This window comes from Sorex araneus, chromosome 2, assembly GCF_027595985.1.
Source record: "Sorex araneus isolate mSorAra2 chromosome 2, mSorAra2.pri, whole genome shotgun sequence".
NCBI classification, from domain to species: Eukaryota; Metazoa; Chordata; class Mammalia; order Eulipotyphla; family Soricidae; genus Sorex; species Sorex araneus.
In genome coordinates, this window is record NC_073303.1 from 162,314,047 (window position 1) to 162,332,878 (window position 18,832).

Genomic DNA, 18,832 nt, shown 5'->3' on the forward strand with positions numbered 1-18,832 from the left:
GTTTTCATCTTATACCCTTTTTAATAAAGAGAAGTATTATCCAGTTACACAACTCTCTTATCAGGCTTTTGAGTCCTGTCACTCCCTTATTTTTTAAATGTAGCTGCCCTGTTTTACTCATTCTTAATGGTTTTTTTTTTTTTTTTTTTTGCTTTTTGGGTCACCCAGGTCGACCGAGTGCAAGGCAAACGCCCTACCCACTATGCTATCACTCCAGCCCCTCTTAATGAATGTTTTGCTGCCTGAAAGGCCCCATGACTAACGTATCTCACATGTCTTTTCTCAATTCTCTCCTTCAGTTTTTCTTAATGAAACATTAGACAATACTTAGATGTTTTTCCAGATTCATAACCAATTGTAGATCAAATGCCCACTCTCACCTTCTTCATTGGTAAAGTGAGATCATTACACTGCCTTTTAAACTTCAGAATAAAGTGGAAGTATCCAAGTCAACTGCCTAGGCTTATGCCTAGTCCAGGTAGATTTTATTTTTTTTTTTTTGGGGGGGGATGCACACCCAGCTGTGTTCAGAAATTACTCCTAGCTCTCTGCTCAGTAATCACTCCTAGCAGTGCTTGGGGGATCATTTACTGTGCTGAAGATCTAACTGGGTTCAGGCACAAGGTCTTACTTCTTATTCTTTATCCCAGGGAAAGAGAAGTTGTCTGCTTCATGGCCTCTTCTCATGGGTTTTGTTATATCTATCCAACATATTAAGTAATAGGGTCATTTACCAGGAAATATGAGGCAAAGAACAGCAGCTAAAGCTCTTAAGCACAAAGTCTCTTCTAAAAGAAAGTGCCTCCTAATACAGGGCATGCCATTTACTTGGAAAAAAACGAATACTCAGGAGCAATTTATTTAACCATTATCAAGATTACCAGAACTTGTGGGCAGGACTCTGGCATCAGTTTTGTGAGATGATGGCTGTTCGGTTCCAGCTACAAAGCAGTTTTGGGGTATTCATCCTATCTCCCTTCCTTTGAATAACTTATTTTCTTTCTGCCTTGACTTACAGGGAAAATGTTTTTACGCCTTTAAAGATAATTGTAAATGGCATCCTTTTAATGAGGTCACCCACCACACAACTATATAAAGGGCAAATAGATTCAATAATTCTGTGAGGGATGCACTACTGACTACAGCCATCCTGTATGATTCTCTCTGCCCATCCAAAATTCAAAACAAAAAGAAAATGGCCAACAGAGCACATAAAGGAATCGCTTCCCCTAAACTGAAGAATTTTTAGGACTCTGTGTGTGTGTGTGTGTGTGTGTGTGTGTGTGTGTGTGTGTGTGTGTCCTCAGAGTTAATATGGTGACTTGGGTCTGGTGACTAGACTAAATATTGTCTCATATCACTTTCCAATTATGTTTCTCAATTTTGGCAGACGGGAAGCTACTTTTCTGATTCCAATATAGAAGAAGCTTCTTTTGACTCAATGGTCACCATATAATTTAAAACTCCTTTAAATTTTTCAAGTGAGATGTTCACTTTAATGAGTTTGGAAGTAATGTAATTTGTCAAGTTAATGTAGTTTAAAGGCTTACTTATAAGTGTGTTTAATGTACCTATAATATTCTTGCTTCAAATTCTATTGCCTTAGGAATTTATGTACATGGTTTTTTTTATCTTTTACTCCCTTGCTGAACAACGCCTCCTCTCCACTATTACTTTATTGCTTATTTTAAACAGAGAATATATAGAATTCTCCTTTCAAAATAAATAAAGTTATTGTAAATTAGTTGGTGTAAGCACCCTTTTAAAGAAAATAACTGATTGCTTAGTGCTCCCTGACAAATATAGATAATGTTACTTCCCCTTATTGTCCTAATAGTCACCCATTTAAAATCCATGCTAAGGCCTATCAGACATGTAAAGCTGTGTGTTCATTCTCAACATTTTGTGTACTAAACCCTCCTGTTACTACTTGGGGTTTTCTTTTTTTTTTTTGGTGTGTGTGTGGTGGTGCGGGGGGGGGTGGGGGTGGAGGAGGCTTGGTTTTATTTATGTTATAGCTTCTGTGTCTTAAAAAACAACATGTTAAAATGTGTAAACTAATGAGGTAAGCTACTAGATACTAGATAGAAATAGTAGTTCAGTACCATTTTGTTTTACTAGTGAAATGTTGAAGGGGGCAAGGATTTTTATGTGTTGAAAAGCACAAAGTACTTCATGCTTCCTGTTGTAAAGTTTTTAGTTTTTAAGTATGATTCTACTCTATTTAAACACGGTGGTTTACAAAGCTGTTCATAATACAATTGTTTTGGGCATTCAAAATTGCAACACTAATCCCTCTACCATGTGACCTTCCCTCTGTCACTGACTCTAGTTTCCTATCCACCCACCCACAATCTTGCTCCTTAGCAGGCACAAAATAATTTATTTTCTATTTTAATTGTTTTGGCCCCAAGACCTCTAATCATTCGCTTTACCTGATAAAATTGCATGGGTGGTCGTGCGAGAGTGCCAGCAGTTGATTGCCAGCTATTAATTGTTACATCAAAATGTCTAATGAAATTATAAAAAGTTACTTCTGTAAAAGAAAATTTGTGAAAATTGTTATATCTCACAATAGGGTCATTAAAGCCATTGTCTGGGAGTTTACTGAGCTGTTTGTTGCTAGTTCGCCTTCTGTGTCATTGCTTTTGTTTATTGAGCTTAGTTGGCTTCTGTGCAACTTTCCCATCTAATTTTGTGTGCTCCTACTGGGCAGTTGGTATGGTGAAATTTGATGGTGTCCATGGCTACGCACTCCAGGAGCTCCAAGATCCGTAGAACTGGGTCAATGAGTTTGAGCAGCTTGCATCTTTTCGGTGAATACTGGCAAAGCTGTGAAGCTAGATCGTTGCTTACATGGCATCTGTAAGATCTGGGTGTGGCTGCTGAGGCTTCCAGCAGTATGAGGGGTGGAAGGAAGCTGCCTGCCATCAGCCCTCAAACCAGCATACCTAAAATTTTTCATTGGCTTAGGTGTCTGTAGCCGTGAAAAATTCAGTTAGTCATGAAGCCATGAAAATGGGCTATTTGGGGGCTGGAGTGATAGCACAGCAAGTAGGGCATTTGCTTTGCACGCAGTCAACTCGAGTTAGATTCTCAGCATCCCATATGGTCCCCCAAGCACCTCCAGGAGGGATTCCTGAGTGCAGAGGCAGGAGTAACCCCTGAGCATTGCCAGGTGTGACCCAAAAAGCAAATCAAAACAAAACAAAACAAAAAGGACGTTTTGTGTGGTTTGCATGGCTGCCTGCCCCCACCATCTCCACTAGGATGTCAGAGTTTTATTTTTTTTTTTTTAATTGAATCACCATGAGACAGAGTTACAAGCTTTCATGTCTGAGTTACAATCATACAATGGTCAAACACCCATCCCTCCACCAGTGCACATTTCCCACCACCAATTTCTCCAGTATAACCCCCGCCTTTCTCACCTTCCCCCTGCCTCAATGGCAGACAATGTTCCCCATACTCTCTCTCTACTTTGGGCATTATGATTTGCAATACAGATACTGAGAGATGGTCATGTTTGGTCCTTTATCTACTTTCAGCATGCATCTCCCATCCCAATTGACCCCTCCAACCATCATTGTCTTAGTGATTCCTTCTCTATTCCAACTGTCATCTCCCCCAGCTCATGAGGCAGGTTTCCAACTATGGAGCAATCTTCCTGGCCCTTGTGTCTACTGTGCTTGGGTGTCACTCTCATGTTATGTTATTTTATATTCCACAAATGAGTGCAGTCTTCTCTGTCTATTCCTCTCATTCTGACTCATTTCACTTAGCATGGTACTCTCCATGTCTATTCACTTATAAGCAAATTTCATGACTTCAGCTCTCTTAACAGCTGCATAGTATTCCATTGTGTAGGTGTACTGAAGTTTCTTTAACCAGTTGTCTGTTCTCGGACACTCGGGTTGTTTCCAACTTCTGGCTATTGTGAACAGTGCTGCAATGAACATACAGGTGCAGATGTCATTTCTACTGGGCTTTTTTGGGTGACAGAGTTTTCAGCCTTGAGACCTGTGTCCCCTTGAGTTTTAGTGGCTTGACTTGCATCTCTTCCAAGATTAGCAGTTGTTTTTGTTTTATTAGTAAATAAAACACCCCCAGCAGTGCTGTGTACCTTGGGGCTATTCTCTGTCATGAACATAAAGGTGCCTGGGGGTGTCATATCAGGTGACACTCAGTGTTATTTTGGTCTGTGGTGCTGAGGAGTAAACTTGAGAGTATCATGTATAAACAGTATTATACATGTTATACATTATTGTTATACAGTGTTATACATTATTGCTAAAGCTTTCTGATCAGATGACACAATTTAACACTGAGTTTTATGATCTCTGGTCAGAAATGCTCTCTATGCAGAGGATGGTTTAGGATTATGAAAGAAAAAGGAAATTTACAAATCATGCAAGTTGCTGCAACATGGATGGAAGTGGAAGATACCCGCTAAATAAAGTAAATCAGGAAAAACACAGATAATCTCACTTGTATATGGTATATAGTTTAACCAGATGAGGAGGAAACGCAATGTTTTAACATGGTGGACAGTTGGGGACTGGAGACATCAGACAGCATATAGGGCATTTACCTTACATGCATCCAACCCAGGTTGGATACCCAACATCTCATATGATCCCCAAGCACTGCCAGAGTAATATCTGAGCTCAGAGCAAGGAATAACCCCTGAGCACTGCTCAGTGAGTCCCAACAACCAAAAATATAAAATAAAATAAATAAAAAGGTGGATGCATGGATTGCCCTTAACCAAGAGTATAAGAAGGAGAATGACAGAGAAGGAAAGGAAACAAGGAAGAAGAGACAGATGGGAAATGGCAGGGGGAAGAGGTCAAGGAGATTTGGATAAATTGATGGTACAAAGGAGCACCATAGCGAAATATCCAAACCTCAGAGTCAACAACACTGAAAAGAAGAGATCCAAATTTTAGCAGCAGAACCAAAACCTGTGCCTATCATGGAATTGGTACTGGAACCAATACCCTGGAGATGGGATTGGTACTGGAACATCATGTGTTTAAAGCTCAACTATGTATAGCTGTGTAAATAATGGTGCTTTAATAAAATTTTAAAAAAATTTTTTTTGCTTTTTTTTAGGGGGTCACACCTGGTGATGCATAGGGGTTACTTATGGCTCTGAACTCAGGAATCACCCCTGGCGGTGCTCAGGGGACTGTAGGAGATGCTGAGAATTGAATCCCGGTCGGCTACATGCAAGGCAAACGCCCTACCCGCTGTGTTATTGCTCCAGCCCCCCAAAATTAATGATTTTTTTTAAGAAGGGAAATCTTCCTTACAGGTGTAGAGTGATTCAAGGCTGGAGAGATAGTTCAGAGGGTAAGGCACTTGTGTTGAATGTGGCTGCAGTAGTGGCAATGGGTCAAATCCTGACACAACATATGGTCTCTCATGCACCACCAGGTGTCGTTCCCAAGAACAGAGCCATGATGGCCCCTGAGAACTGCTGGGTATGTCCACCCCCAAAATTAAAAAAACAAAACCTGAAGATAGAATGAGATGTATCAGAATTGCATGGAAAAGGCAAGGGTTCAGAGAGAATGGTTTCAATTCTGCTCCTGACAAAACCTGGGCTAATTACTTGGCCACTCCCAGCTCATATTTCTTTCCTGCAATAGGTGGTGATAATATTGACCTAGGTTGGTAAGAAGTAAATAAAGCCTAGTAGGCTTTTAAAATGATCTTGCCTTTATCTGCTCATAAACCTGTAACATTAATCATTTTTCACAGCTCCATCTTCCTATCACCAGGAAGGCAGAAAACATCCAGACATGCAGAATGTTAATATTATCATTATGGCAGGGAATTGCAGCTCAGTCAAGACAGAGGCTTGCCCTTAATGGTAAAAGCTGGAATATCAGCTAGTGTCCTTTTTTTTTTTTTTTTCAGAAGTTCGGTGTGTGAAGAGGAGATTTAGGACCCTACAACAGTGACTGTCAAATTATTGACTTGTGTTAGTCTTGATCATACAAAAGGAAAAACCATTTGAGGTTGAAGAGCTCTGTGGAGTTGTTGCTGTCTTTGTTAAGGGCTGCCTTCAGAGAAGAACCCTGCAGAATTATTGGATCTAGGGTGGGTGTGTTGGTAAAAGCAGTCCTCAAGCTGTGTCGGTCCATTCAGGAGTAAATCACAGAGCTCTTCCTGCTGTTGGGACTCTGATGTTGACATTAAAATGTCCTCTCAGCTTATAAAAATCATTAAGGATTCCATTTGCACCTCCCTGGTGGAAAGTTAAAACATAAAATCATGTCAGTTAGTGTACATTTCAAATATTTACAATCCTGTGCCTTCTCTTCAGGCAGAGAAGTCTTGCAATATCCTTCTCAGAAATTCACGTAGACAAAAAACAAAACAAAACAAAAACCAGCTCTCCCCCAAACTGTGTTTTATTTAGGAAATATCAGAGACACTTTCCCCCTCATTGTCCCCCAGAGCTCTAACTTCATTTTCTCTGATTCCCACGTCAGAGGGAAAAGAAGAGGAAGGAGGAAAAGAGAAGGGATGGAGGAAGGCAGTAAGAAGGAACTGGAAAATAAGAGAATAAAGGGAAAGGGAGAGGAGAGAAAAAGTAATTGACATTTTAGTTGCTCAGAAATGGGTACGCTGTACTGAGCTTTCATTAGCACACTCCCATTTTGTATATGAAACAAGCTACATTTCAGCAATAAATCACAAATAGCAATAATGATGGCCAGTAAATATTCTATGTGAAAGATACAAAGAATAGCTGTCTTTCAAGCTACTGAAGACCACTAGAAGCTTCTAAGAAAGAGCTTTTGATCAATAAAAGACTTAAACAAAGACAAATTCTTTGAAGTACAAGTTAAGAAATTCTGGGGAAGATTAGTAAATTTGGTTTTGGAATTTTACAGATTGTTGAGGTGCCAAGATAAATTTAATGAGAGCTTCTTGTTTAGGCTCACGATGTGTACCAGTTACCAACCAGGGGCTTCCCTTCATCTCTGCTTCCTCTCATTATACTGTCTTGGAAATGTAGTCCCTGAAGTAATCTAGTACCAGATTCTGGAACTGAATGGTTATAGTGAGTTCATATCTATTCTTAAATGGTAGGAATCACCACAGGGCTGACCATGTTCACGATCATCACTGGCATGAGTGCCTCCACACCTCAGGTGTCGTAGATCAAAGTATGAATGGGCACTTATGGGTCAGCTCCATCTTCGTGTGCCTGTCACTCATTGAGTATGCAACCGTGAACTACCTCACCACACTGGAAAGATGGGAACAATTCAAAAGAAGAGGGAAGGTACTGTCTTGCTTTTGACTGGCAGATTCCATTTGGAAAGAGAGCAAGGCTCTTCTGATTTAGAACTCTCTCCTTGTATTAAGTATATATGCCTTGACAAGACGCAAGTTAACCAAGTGTGAAATTTTAATATTAAAATGTAGTCCTCTGTTCTATGCCGGATGATTTCTGCATCCGTCTCCTCATTCACCTTTGTCAGGAGATTTTTGATATGAAGAACTTGTCTCAATATGCTCCTCTCCACTAACTTTAGCCTAGAGGAGGAGTTGATGTATAAACCACATTGTTTTATTAGTTGATAACGATTACTATAATAATAATGCATAGTATCTAATGAATAGCTTCTTATATAAATCATCACACTAACCACATATAAAATATTATGTCATTTATTTTGCAGAGTAGTGCTGAGAGGTCGGTACTTGATCGCTCTTATTTTACACAGGTAAATTAGAAGCAGGTGGGCGTAACTTGGTCATGGCTGCACAGCACAAGAGGAAACATGATTTGCTTCTGGGTTTCCCTGACTGTAAAGTCTGTGCTAATCATGATGAGTCTGTTGGGGCTGGTGCAATAACACAACACATAGAGCATTTGCCTTGCACGTGTCCAAACTGGGTTCAATCCCTGACACCCCATATGGTCTCCCCAGCCCACTAGGAGTGATCCATGAATACAGAGCCAGGAGTAAGCCCTGAGCACTATTGGGTAAGGACCAGTCCCCAGTATCACCCCAAACTACTCCCACCCCCTACACACTAAAAAAAAAAATGAGTCTGTTTCTGTCCACTGAGAGCTAGGATTTATGGTTTACTTCTTGTCACTAAGGAGAACAGTAGAACAGAAATATTTTTCTCCTCTCCATATACTGGAGCAAGTACCTCTGGACTCTGCATAATTGTTGTACCCAGTTTGCACAATTCTTGGAAACAATTGTGCACAATTCTTTGAAAGCTTCACATAATGGTAACACCTCACATTTTTTCAAAAAAGAAAAAAAAATTGACATAAAATCTGCAGATCATGGCTGCCGAGATGTGATCCCGGGGGCCACACACGTGTGCGGCCTCTCCGCAGCTGCACGAGCATGAATCCAGACCCAGCAAAACCTCTTTCGGCATGGGCAACTCCTCACAGAATGTCTCCAGCCTGAGTACTAAGCCGTGTGCCCACCCAGGAAGGGAAAGGCCGAGATGTGATCCCTCCATATTATGACGACCACAGATGGGGTTTTCAAGCTTGCAATGATCCAATATCTGGAAGAAATCTCCCTGGACTTAGTTGTTAAAGTACAGAAATCCAAAACCACGCGGCCGCTACCGCAGCTGCACGACCTCTATTTTCTTCATAATAGGTCTGACTCTAGTGGGGTACTCCTAACAATAATAGTGAGGTTTGTGTTGAAATATTGAATGTAACCAAAGTAAGCAGAAAGTAAAGTGAAACTTATCAGTTACAAGGCGGGGGTGGGGGGGGGGTGGGGAGGGCGGGGGGTAGGGGGGCGGGATGGGAGGTGTACTGTGTGGGGATTTTTTTATTTTGGTTGGTGGTATATGGGCACTGGTGAAGGGATGGTTGTTTCAGCATTGTATAACTGAGACTTAAGCCTGAAAGCATTGTAATCTTCCACATGGTGATTTAATAAAAAAAATCATGCAGAGGGGCCGGAGCGATAGCACAGCGGGTAGGGCGTTTGCCTTGCATGCGGCCGACCCGGGTTCGATCCCCGGCATCCCATATGGTTCCCCAAGCACCGCCAGGAGTAATTCCTGAGTGCAAAGCCAGGAGTAACCCCTGAGCATCGCTGGGTGTGACCCAAAAAGCAAAAAAAAAAAAAAATCATGCAGAGAAATGCAGAATGTTTCTTGTGACATTGTTTAATAAACAGGAAGAGAGTTCCCTCTACCTACTTTATTTCTGAAATGACTAAGACCATTGGATCTCTGTAGTATGAACTGACATCGGCCATAATATTCGGAAAATTGTCAAAATAATTCATTTGTTTATTAGTTTATGCTTCAAATACAGATATAGATGCAGAAAGATTAAATATACATATAGGGGCATATATATGTATACCTATACAGCACACGCATACGCATAATTCTAGATATACTCACATTGGCTTAAATTCTTATATGGGCATTTATACACACCACAAAGTATTCAATATTTTTATACTTCCAGAGAGAGTATTTCACATGCTTTTTATAGTGCTTTTAAAGCTTCTCCTATACAAACCCTCTACTATACAGCTCTTTAAAGTCGGTCTTGCAGAAATTATACCCCTATTTTAAAAATGAAGATGACAAGTTTTACAGAATTAAAGTGATTTGCCAAAGGATTCACGGCCAACTGAGCTACAATTGCAATTCAGATCTCCTGTAATATTATCTTCATTCTTTTGAGTCAAAGCTCTGGAGGAACTGTTTTTGTTGTTGTTGTTTTGTTTTGTTTTATTTTGTTTTGTATTTTTATTGCAGGTGCTTCAATGTCTTTTACTGATAATATGTGAGTGTGTGACCCTGACACATCATATACCTATAGTGATTGCCATTTAGGTGTGAGAAAACCAGGAGCTTTTAGAACTGATATGTGACAATGGGTATCTATACATATTCGGGATTTATTCAGATTTTCATTCAATGAATCTGAGTGTCTATATTTCGAATAGTCTCCGGATGATATTGACCCATTGTCCATGTCATGAATAGCAAAGATTTAGATCCGTGTTTCTCAGAGCCAGTAATGCTGATCCCCTGGGGAGTGCTGACACCGTCCAAGGGGGCAGTATTAGCCTTTGGGTGCTCGCTGTGTATTAGTTTAAAGGAGGTAGATTTCTCAGGGGACATTGAGTGGTTTTATTTTCTAAAGAGGTGGCAGTCATTCAAATAACTTGGGGAATCTCTAATTTAGATCATGTGTGAAATGAAGATAACAGAGGAAAATGCATGATGAGAGGAAGAATGCACTTTTTAAACATTTTTATTAATTTAATTTTATTAGCATGGAGGCAATGTGGTTTATAATGGTTGATGATGCTCATGCTATTGGTGTATAAAGTATAACTTTTGCAAAATATGATGGTGCCACCCCGACCAAGATGCCCAAAACCCTCTACCACTGTCATTAAGTCAAAGAAAGACATTAAAAAAATTTAGGGCAACCTCTACCTCCAGTCTTTTGACTTCAAATTACCTACATTCTTTTTTACTCTTTCCTGCCATGAAAAATTTTTCTTTGCATAAGAAGCACTAATATTTTAAAATTACTTTTTCTGCTTTTATGATAAAGTACATATACAGAACTTTTCATCTTAAGTGTACAGTTTGATAGTTAAACATATATTCACCTTGTTCTTCAAAAACTTTATGCATCAAGCAAGGATGGTTTAACATTCGGAAATCAATCAACATAATCCAGCATATCAACAAAAGTAAAGATAAAAACCATATGATCATATCAATAGATGCAGAGAAAGCATTTGACAAGATCCAACATCCTTTCATGATGAAAACCCTCGCCAAAATGGGGTTTGGAGGAACCTTCCTCAAATAGTCGAAGCCATCTATCACAAGCCTACGGCAAGCATTATCCTCAACGGGGAAAAACTAAGGGCCTTTCCTCTGAGATCGGGCACAAGACAAGGATGCCCACTCTCACCACTCCTCTTCAATATAGTACTGGAAGTACTTGCGATAGCTATTAGACAAGAAAAAGAGATTAAGGGCATCCAGATAGGAAGGGAAGAAATCAAACTCTCACTATTTGCAGACGACATGATACTATATCTAGAGAAGCCTAAAACCTCTACTAAGAAACTCTTAGAAACAATAGACTTATACAGTAAAGTTGCAGGCTAAAAAATCAATACCCAAAAATCCATGGCCTTCATATATGCAAACAATGAGGCAGAGGAAAGGGATATGAAAAAAGCAATCCCATTCACAATCGTGCCCCAGAAAATCAGGTACCTCGGAATCAGCTTAACTAAGGAAGTAAAAGACCTTTACAAAGAAAACTACATAACGCTACTCCATGAAATCAAAGAGGACATGAGGAAATGGAAACATATACCCTGCTCGTGGATAGGGAGAATCAATGTTGTCAAAATGGCAATACTCCCTAAAGCATTATACAGATTCAATGCGATCCCTATAAGTATACCCATGACATTCTTCAAAGAAATGGATCAAGCAATCCTAAAATTCATATGGAATAACAAACGTCCAAGGATAGTTAAAACAATTCTTGGGAAAAAGATGATGGGAGGCATCACCATCCCCAACCTCAAACTTTACTACAAAGCAGTAACAATTAAAACAGCATGGTACTGGAACAAAGGCAGAGCCGTAGACCAATGGAACAGGGTGGAATATCCCTACACACAACCCCAAATGTATGACCATCTAATCTTTGATAAGGGAGCAAGAGATGTGAAGTGGAGCAAGGAAAGCCTCTTTAACAAATGGTGCTGGCACAACTGGACAACCACATGCAAAAAAATGGGTTTAGACCTTGACCTGACACCATGCACAAAAGTCAGATCAAAATGGATTAAAGACCTCAACATCAGACCACAAACCATAAGGTACATTGAAGACAAGGTCGGCGAAACCCTCCACGATATTGAAGATAAAGGTATCTTCAAAGGTGACACGGAACTAAGCAATCTAGTAAAAACAGAGATCAACAAATGGGACTACATTAAACTAAAAAGCTTCTGCACCGCAAGAGATACAGTGACCAGAATACAAAGACTATCCACAGAATGGGAAAGGATATTTACACAATACCCATCAGATAAGGGGTTGATATCAATGGTATATAAAGCACTGGTTGAATTCTACAAGAAGAAAACATCCAACCCCATCAAAAAATGGGGCGAAGAAATGAACAGAAACTTTACCAAGGAAGAAATACGAATGGCCAAAAGGCACATGAAAAAGTGCTCTGCATCACTAATCATCAGAGAGATGCAGATCAAAACAACTTTGAGATACCACCTCACACCACAGAGACTAGCACACATCCAAAAGAACAAAAGCAACCGCTGTTGGAGAGGATGTGGGGAGAAAGGGATCCTTCTTCACTGCTGGTGGGAATGCCGACTGGTTCAGCCCTTCTGGAAAACAATTTGGACGACTCTCAAAAAATTAGATATTGAATTCCCATTTGACCCAGCAATACCACTGCTGGGAATATATCCCAGAGAGGCAAAAAAGTACAATCGAAACAACATCTGCACATGTATGTTCATCGCAGCACTGTTTACAATAGCCAGAATCTGGAAAAAACCCGAATGCCCCAGAACGGATGACTGGTTGAGGAAACTTTGGTACATCTATACAATGGAATACTATGCAGCTGTTAGAAAAAAGGAGGTCAAGAATTTTGTAGTCAAGTGGATGGGCATGAAAAGTTTCATGCTGAGTGAAATGAGTCAGAAAGAGAGAGACAGACATAGAAAGATTGCACTCATCTATGGTATATAGAATAACAGAGTGGGAGACTAACACCCAAGAACTGTAGAAATAAGTACCAGGAGGTTGACTCCATGGCTTCGAGGCTGGCCTCACGTTCCGGGGAAAGGTCAACTCAGAGAAGCGATCACCAACTACATTGTAGTCGAAGGCCATGTGGGGGAAGGGAGTTGCGGGCTGAATGAGGGCTAGAGACTGAGCACAGCGGCCACTCAACACCTTTATTGCAAACCACAACAGCTAATTAGAGAGAGAAAACAGAAGGGAATGCCTTGCCACAGTGGCAGGGTGGGGTGGGGGGGAGATGGGATTGGGGAGGGTGGGAGGGACACTGGGTTTATGGGTGGTGGAGAATGGGCACTGGTGAAGGGATGGGTTCCCAAACTTTGTATGAGGGAAGTATAAGCACAAAAGTGTATAAATCTGTAACTGTACCCTCACGGTGATTCTCTAATTAAAAATAAATAAATTTAAAAAAAAAAAAAGAAAGAAAGAAAAAAAAAAACTTTATGCATCAAAACTTTATCTCCTTGTAAAACTGAAACTTGTAGTCCTTAAACAGAATCCTCACCTCAACCTTCCCCTGCCCCCTGGTAACCACCATTCTAAGCAACATTCAAAGTTGCAATTGTCAAGGGATAGTAAGAAGGATGCCCTGCCTGGTGGATCCCAGGAGTGATCCTTAATTGCTGAGCTAGTAGTAAGCCCTGAATACTATTGGATATGGCCCCCAAACAAAATTAATTTTTTAAATTTTTTTAAATAAAGGTGCAATTATCTAAAAATAATCCTACTGTCATTTGTAGAGTTGTGGGACTTTAGGAAAAAGGACAAGCTTTTGAATCATACAGGATGCCAAACCTAACCCCACCACTTTTTGATGGGATTTCTTCCTATAAGGATTCCATGATAGGGGGCAGGTCAAGGATATGTCTGTGCATTTGGGATCTAGTCAATGATACGTCTCTCCTCTATACCAGAATTCCAGAATTGGGAATTCAGTTTTATGGAGAGAGAGAGAGAGAGAAAGAGAGAGAGAGAGAGAAGTGGGAGTCAGACAAATGGATATGATGATGTCACTTTTGTAACTGATATAACAGTTTAACAGAAGTGACCTTGTTCTGTGATCAGGAGGGATCACAAATACTTCACTGAATTTCACATTCTTTTCCTCTTAGTCACTGACTGTAGGATAATATTGGTTTGTCCTTTCTCCCTTGCCGCAGGAAGCTTAGGTATACTGGGTTGCAGTGTTCCCAAGTAACTCCCATTCCTCTGTGTTTATCTTTAACTTCTCCTTTGTGCTCTCGTTCCCCTATCTGTAAATCACTCATTTTCCCTAACCAGAACCTGTGACTTGTAAAGTCACATTCTCCAGAGATCTCTGGGTTTGTATTTGTAAGTGAAATATTGCTTTTTTCTTCCCTTATATCCTTTACATAGTTTACCTTAGAGCAATATCCTTTTTGTATAGACACAGGAAGACAGTTAATGTTGTGCATTTATAAGTTGGGAATTAATTGACTGAATAATATTTACTCCTGGGCATCTGTCATATTTACTTGATTTAAGCCTCAGTTGCCTTTAGTTCCTAACACCCCAGAAGCAGGGTCCCAACAAAGGGACTGGATGGATCCAGGGCATGTGGTAAGCATAGAAACGGGACAGGCCAAGTGCCATAAAACTTCTAAAAAGCTAAGCGCACAGTTGTGAACAAATTCTGTCATGACCCAAAGCGAAGTGACTGGACAAGGACCGTGCTAGGGTGAGGAATCAGGATTAGGAATGAGACGTTACTGGTGCCTGCTTGAGCAAATCAATGAGCGACATGACAGTGACAGTGACAGTGACAATCTGGCCTGAAGATTATAGCAAGATATTCCCAGGAAAGCCACACTTTAAAGCTTAATATATCTCTTACTGTGTCCATACAAAATGACTAGAAAGATTATTAAGAAGTAAATTTAAGGTGATTGTTTAAATGGTTATGGACTAAGGAGAGGAGAAATTTAGTCTTAGATGAAATTCTGCCCTTGAGGGGATCTCCTAGCAGGATGAGGGTTTTGTTTTACAAGAGCTTCCCCAGAAGGAAGGGCTTTCATATGTTGATTGTGCTACCTCACCTATGTGAAATTGCTACCCCCAATCCTCAGTGATTGTTCTCTATAACTAAGACTAGACTATGGGAATGGGTTGAAGGAGGAGGAATATGGGCAAAGAGTGAGACTGGAAGGAGGCAGAGGAAGACTAGATTGGAATAAACTGCAATTGATCACCAACTAGCCTGGCCCCGTTTTGTCCTTTCATCTATCACCGTCAGCCATCTGGGGTGGGAAGGCAGACTGGCCACCGGACAGCCTTTCACATGGTGAAAGAGTGCCACGTTTATTTTGTGACTACACAGTTGACACGTATGACTCTTTTGATAAGGAGTCTTTTTACTTCACTTCAGAGAATAAGACTCAACACCAAGGCAGATGCCAAAGTGAAGAATATCGCAGAAAAGACTAAAACATATGCACAACTTCGTGGTACATGCCAACTTCTCCTCCCAACACTCTAGGATGAAGTGCCTCAGGGATGATAAAACCAAGAGTGTTAGGCTATAGAGTTCATCTTTAAAAAATCATCAAGTCATAAAAAACTCATTTTCTGCTACCACTATTGTTACCACGATGCACACATTACATTCACATCTCCCAAACACAGAGAGTTGGGAAAACATCAAAGACAATGGAAAACGTTTTTCTAGTGTTTACCTTTCCCCTTGGAGAACAAAATCGATTTTCTTTCTTATCTGTTTATTCAAATAGCTTCCTACTTCCAAGACTTGGCACAAAATAGATTAATAGTTGAGATATAATATGTGCTAGCTTATTTGTGGGCTACAGGAAAAAGTTGAAGACCAGTTCTAAAACAGTTTTTATTAGAATGTCCAACCTTTAAACCTGCAAAGTTGCTATCCTTCTGATAAATTTTATGCTGAGAGATCTAATGAATTATATAAGTAGTTCTAAATTATCATAATGGAATAAAAGCAAAATGGAATCTTGCTCTTCAGAGAAAGTATTGTCTTCTTTAACATGTTAATGGTATTTTTGTGAAGGTAAAATGGTGTCTGGTTGAATGACTCAGAAATATACTCTGCGGCTAAAAGAAAGTATTGGAAACTATGTAGTTATTCTATCCACAGAGCAGTTGAGCATATTGTTGTCTTTACTAGTTATCTGAGATTAGTCTTGATCTCACTTCATGTTTATTTTATAATTTTCAAATTAGTCTTGATCACATTTTATGTTTATTTTACAATTTTCATCATATAATGAAAAACTACAATCAAAACAAAAAGAGAAAATACAAATTGAATTTGGATCTCTTGTTAGTTTACTGACTACAAAATAGTCTCTGTCATTTAAGTAAAATCAATTTTCTACATTGTTATGAACCACAGGCATGTTTTGGCTGAATTTGTCAGAGTTCTCAATCATTTTATCTAGTAGTAGACTGTTCATATTTGTTCATTTTTGAAACTTCCCTATAGATCAAGAAATGATTTTCTTCACTCAGAAAAGCAATTAGTAACAGCTGTTTCCTACACAGCCCTGTACCAGTGAGAATCACTATTACCCTTTATGTAAAATCCTAGAGAAAAATAGTAGTTTAGATTCAATCAGGCACTGGAACTAGAAAGCACTGATAATTTGGTTCTTCTAAAATATAAGCCAAATTAAAACTGCTAACTAAACTAAACTATGTTAGCATCATGTGAAGTGTTTGACAATTTTTATTTTAAAACAATGACTAAAATTATTCCCTGTACCATCCAGATGATGTCGTTTTGGTTTAGGGTGAAAAACACACTGAGTGACCATCCTGAGGAAAAAATAGACTAAAAAGCAAACTCAATTGATTTATATTGTTTTTCTGAAAAATCATATTCAATTTGAATCCACAAAGTTATTGTGAATAATTTATGCTATTTAGCAACAAAGGGGGAAATCTGAAATACATTGCCTTTTGGGGAAACACACAGAGTATAGCAGTCTATCAGGCAAGGACTAAATTACAAAACACTGACTTTATAATTTTGTAGCATTTGTTTATATGATGCTGAGATATCTCTATGGAAATTGTTACAAACCTCACTAAATTCCTTTTAAAAATGAATCTCTAAGATGTTCTTTTCCATTTATTAAAATAACTTTTAATTAGCCACCAGAAGCCAAACCAGCATTCTAGTCTTTAAAATGGGCGAAACATTTTAGCATTTGTTGACAGCTATTAAAACTAATAGTTTAGATATTTTTACTGCAGTTTCTATTTGTAAAAGCATAGTGCCAGAGCTGGAGCAATAGCATAGCGGGTAGGACATTTGCTTTGCACGTGGCAAACCCAGGTTCAATTCCCAACATCCCATATGGTCCCCCAAGCACTGCCAGGAGTAATTCCTGAGTTCATGAGCCAGGAGTAACCTCTGTGCATTGCCAGGTGTGACCCAAAAAGCAAAATAATAATAATACTGGAAGTGACAAAAGGATAGTGGTGGAGTGTTGTGGGCACTTTGGGGAAAGGGCAGTAAGTTTGTACACTAAAATCATAAGTATTTATGCTTATGATTTTAGTGTACAAACCCTGTACCTAAACTACAACAAAAAATTGAAAAAGATGTTTAGCATTAAGTGCCCAGCAACTGATGAGAAACAGAAATGCTCCAGGCCACTTTCCACATGCTCAGGCCAAGCCTCACAGATGAATGAACATATTCCTGGACCGCATGGCCGCAAAGCAGCCGCACAACACATTATCATAAAGGGAAATAAATATATATGTCTCTCCGAGAGCGCTGCAAGCTACCAAGAGTATCCCACCTGCATGGCAGAGACTGGCAAGCTCCCCGTGCCGTATTCGATATGCCAAAAATGGTAACAATAACAGGTCTCATTCCCCTGACCCTGAAAGAAGCTTTCAATTCTTGGGACAGACCAGTAAGGAGAGGCTGCTAAAATCTCAGGGCTGGGATGAATGGAGACGTTACTGGCACCTGCTCGAGTAAATCGATGAACAACGGATGATAGTGATATAATGATACAGTGAATAATAATAATAAAAGCATAGTTCTAACTAATAAAGGTTTTTGTTTTTTGTTTTTTCAGTGTTCTGGAATGTTCCATATCAATACAGTTCAAGACATGGCCTTTGATGGTTGTTGCCATCTTCATGAGTGTGACATTGATGATATTCCCTTTTCTCTGCACCCTGGAGAGGTCTCTATCTGAGGAAGATCCAGAGACAAGCCCATTACAGATTCCCATCAGATTTAAAGAAGAAAATCCCTAGGAGGATGTGTTGGCAGAATCATTCTAGAAAACCACCACATTATTGATACCTATTCAAGGATTTTATTTCCCATTGTGTGTATTATATTTAATTTGTTTTACTGAGGTATCAATGTATGAAATATAACCAAAAATGTGTAAAGCTTTTTTGGCGTCACAGTTTGTTAAGAGTGTGAACAATAGTTTACTATGACTCAGTCTTTGCTAGACTGAAATGACTAGTGATCTCTTCTGCCTTAAAGATTTGAAAATTGACTGTTAACAGAGAGCAAAGACTAAGATCATATGAGAATATTACTCAATAATAAGAGTTGTAGATATGTGCATTATGAAAACTCAGTTGCCATAAATCACCTTCTCTCCTTCCTTCCTCCCTCCCTCCCTCCTTTCCTTCCTTCCTTCCTTCCTTCCTTCCTTCCTTCCTTCCTTCCTTCCTTCCTTCCTTCCTTCCTTCCTTCCTTCCTTCCTTCTTTCTTTCTTTCTTTCTTTCTTTCTTTCTTTCTTCCTTTCTTTCTTTTCTTTCTCTTCTACCCACCCTCCTTCCTTCATTTCTTCCTTCGTTTCTTCTTTCATTCTTTCCTTCCTCCCTCCCTTCCTCCCTCCCTCTCGTCTCTCTTGTTCCCTTCCTTCCTTCCTTCCTTCCTTCCTTCCTTCCTTCCTTCCTTCTTCCCTTTTTCCCTTCCTCCTTTCCTTCTCTTTCTCTCTCTCTC

At 39.6% G+C, this 18,832-nt stretch overlaps 1 protein-coding gene across 1 annotated transcript in view; it reads left to right on the top strand.

Moving 5' to 3' along the window:
* GABRR3 (gamma-aminobutyric acid type A receptor subunit rho3) overlaps positions 1-18,227 on the top strand; it is a 61,493-nt gene extending 43,266 nt beyond the window's left edge. Inside the window, 3 exon segments of the mRNA XM_055124522.1 lie at positions 7,108-7,182; positions 7,185-7,303; positions 17,940-18,227. Of these exon segments, the coding sequence (XP_054980497.1) occupies positions 7,108-7,182; positions 7,185-7,303; positions 17,940-18,227 (482 nt within the window).
* The last annotated feature ends 605 nt before the right edge of the window (positions 18,228-18,832 follow it).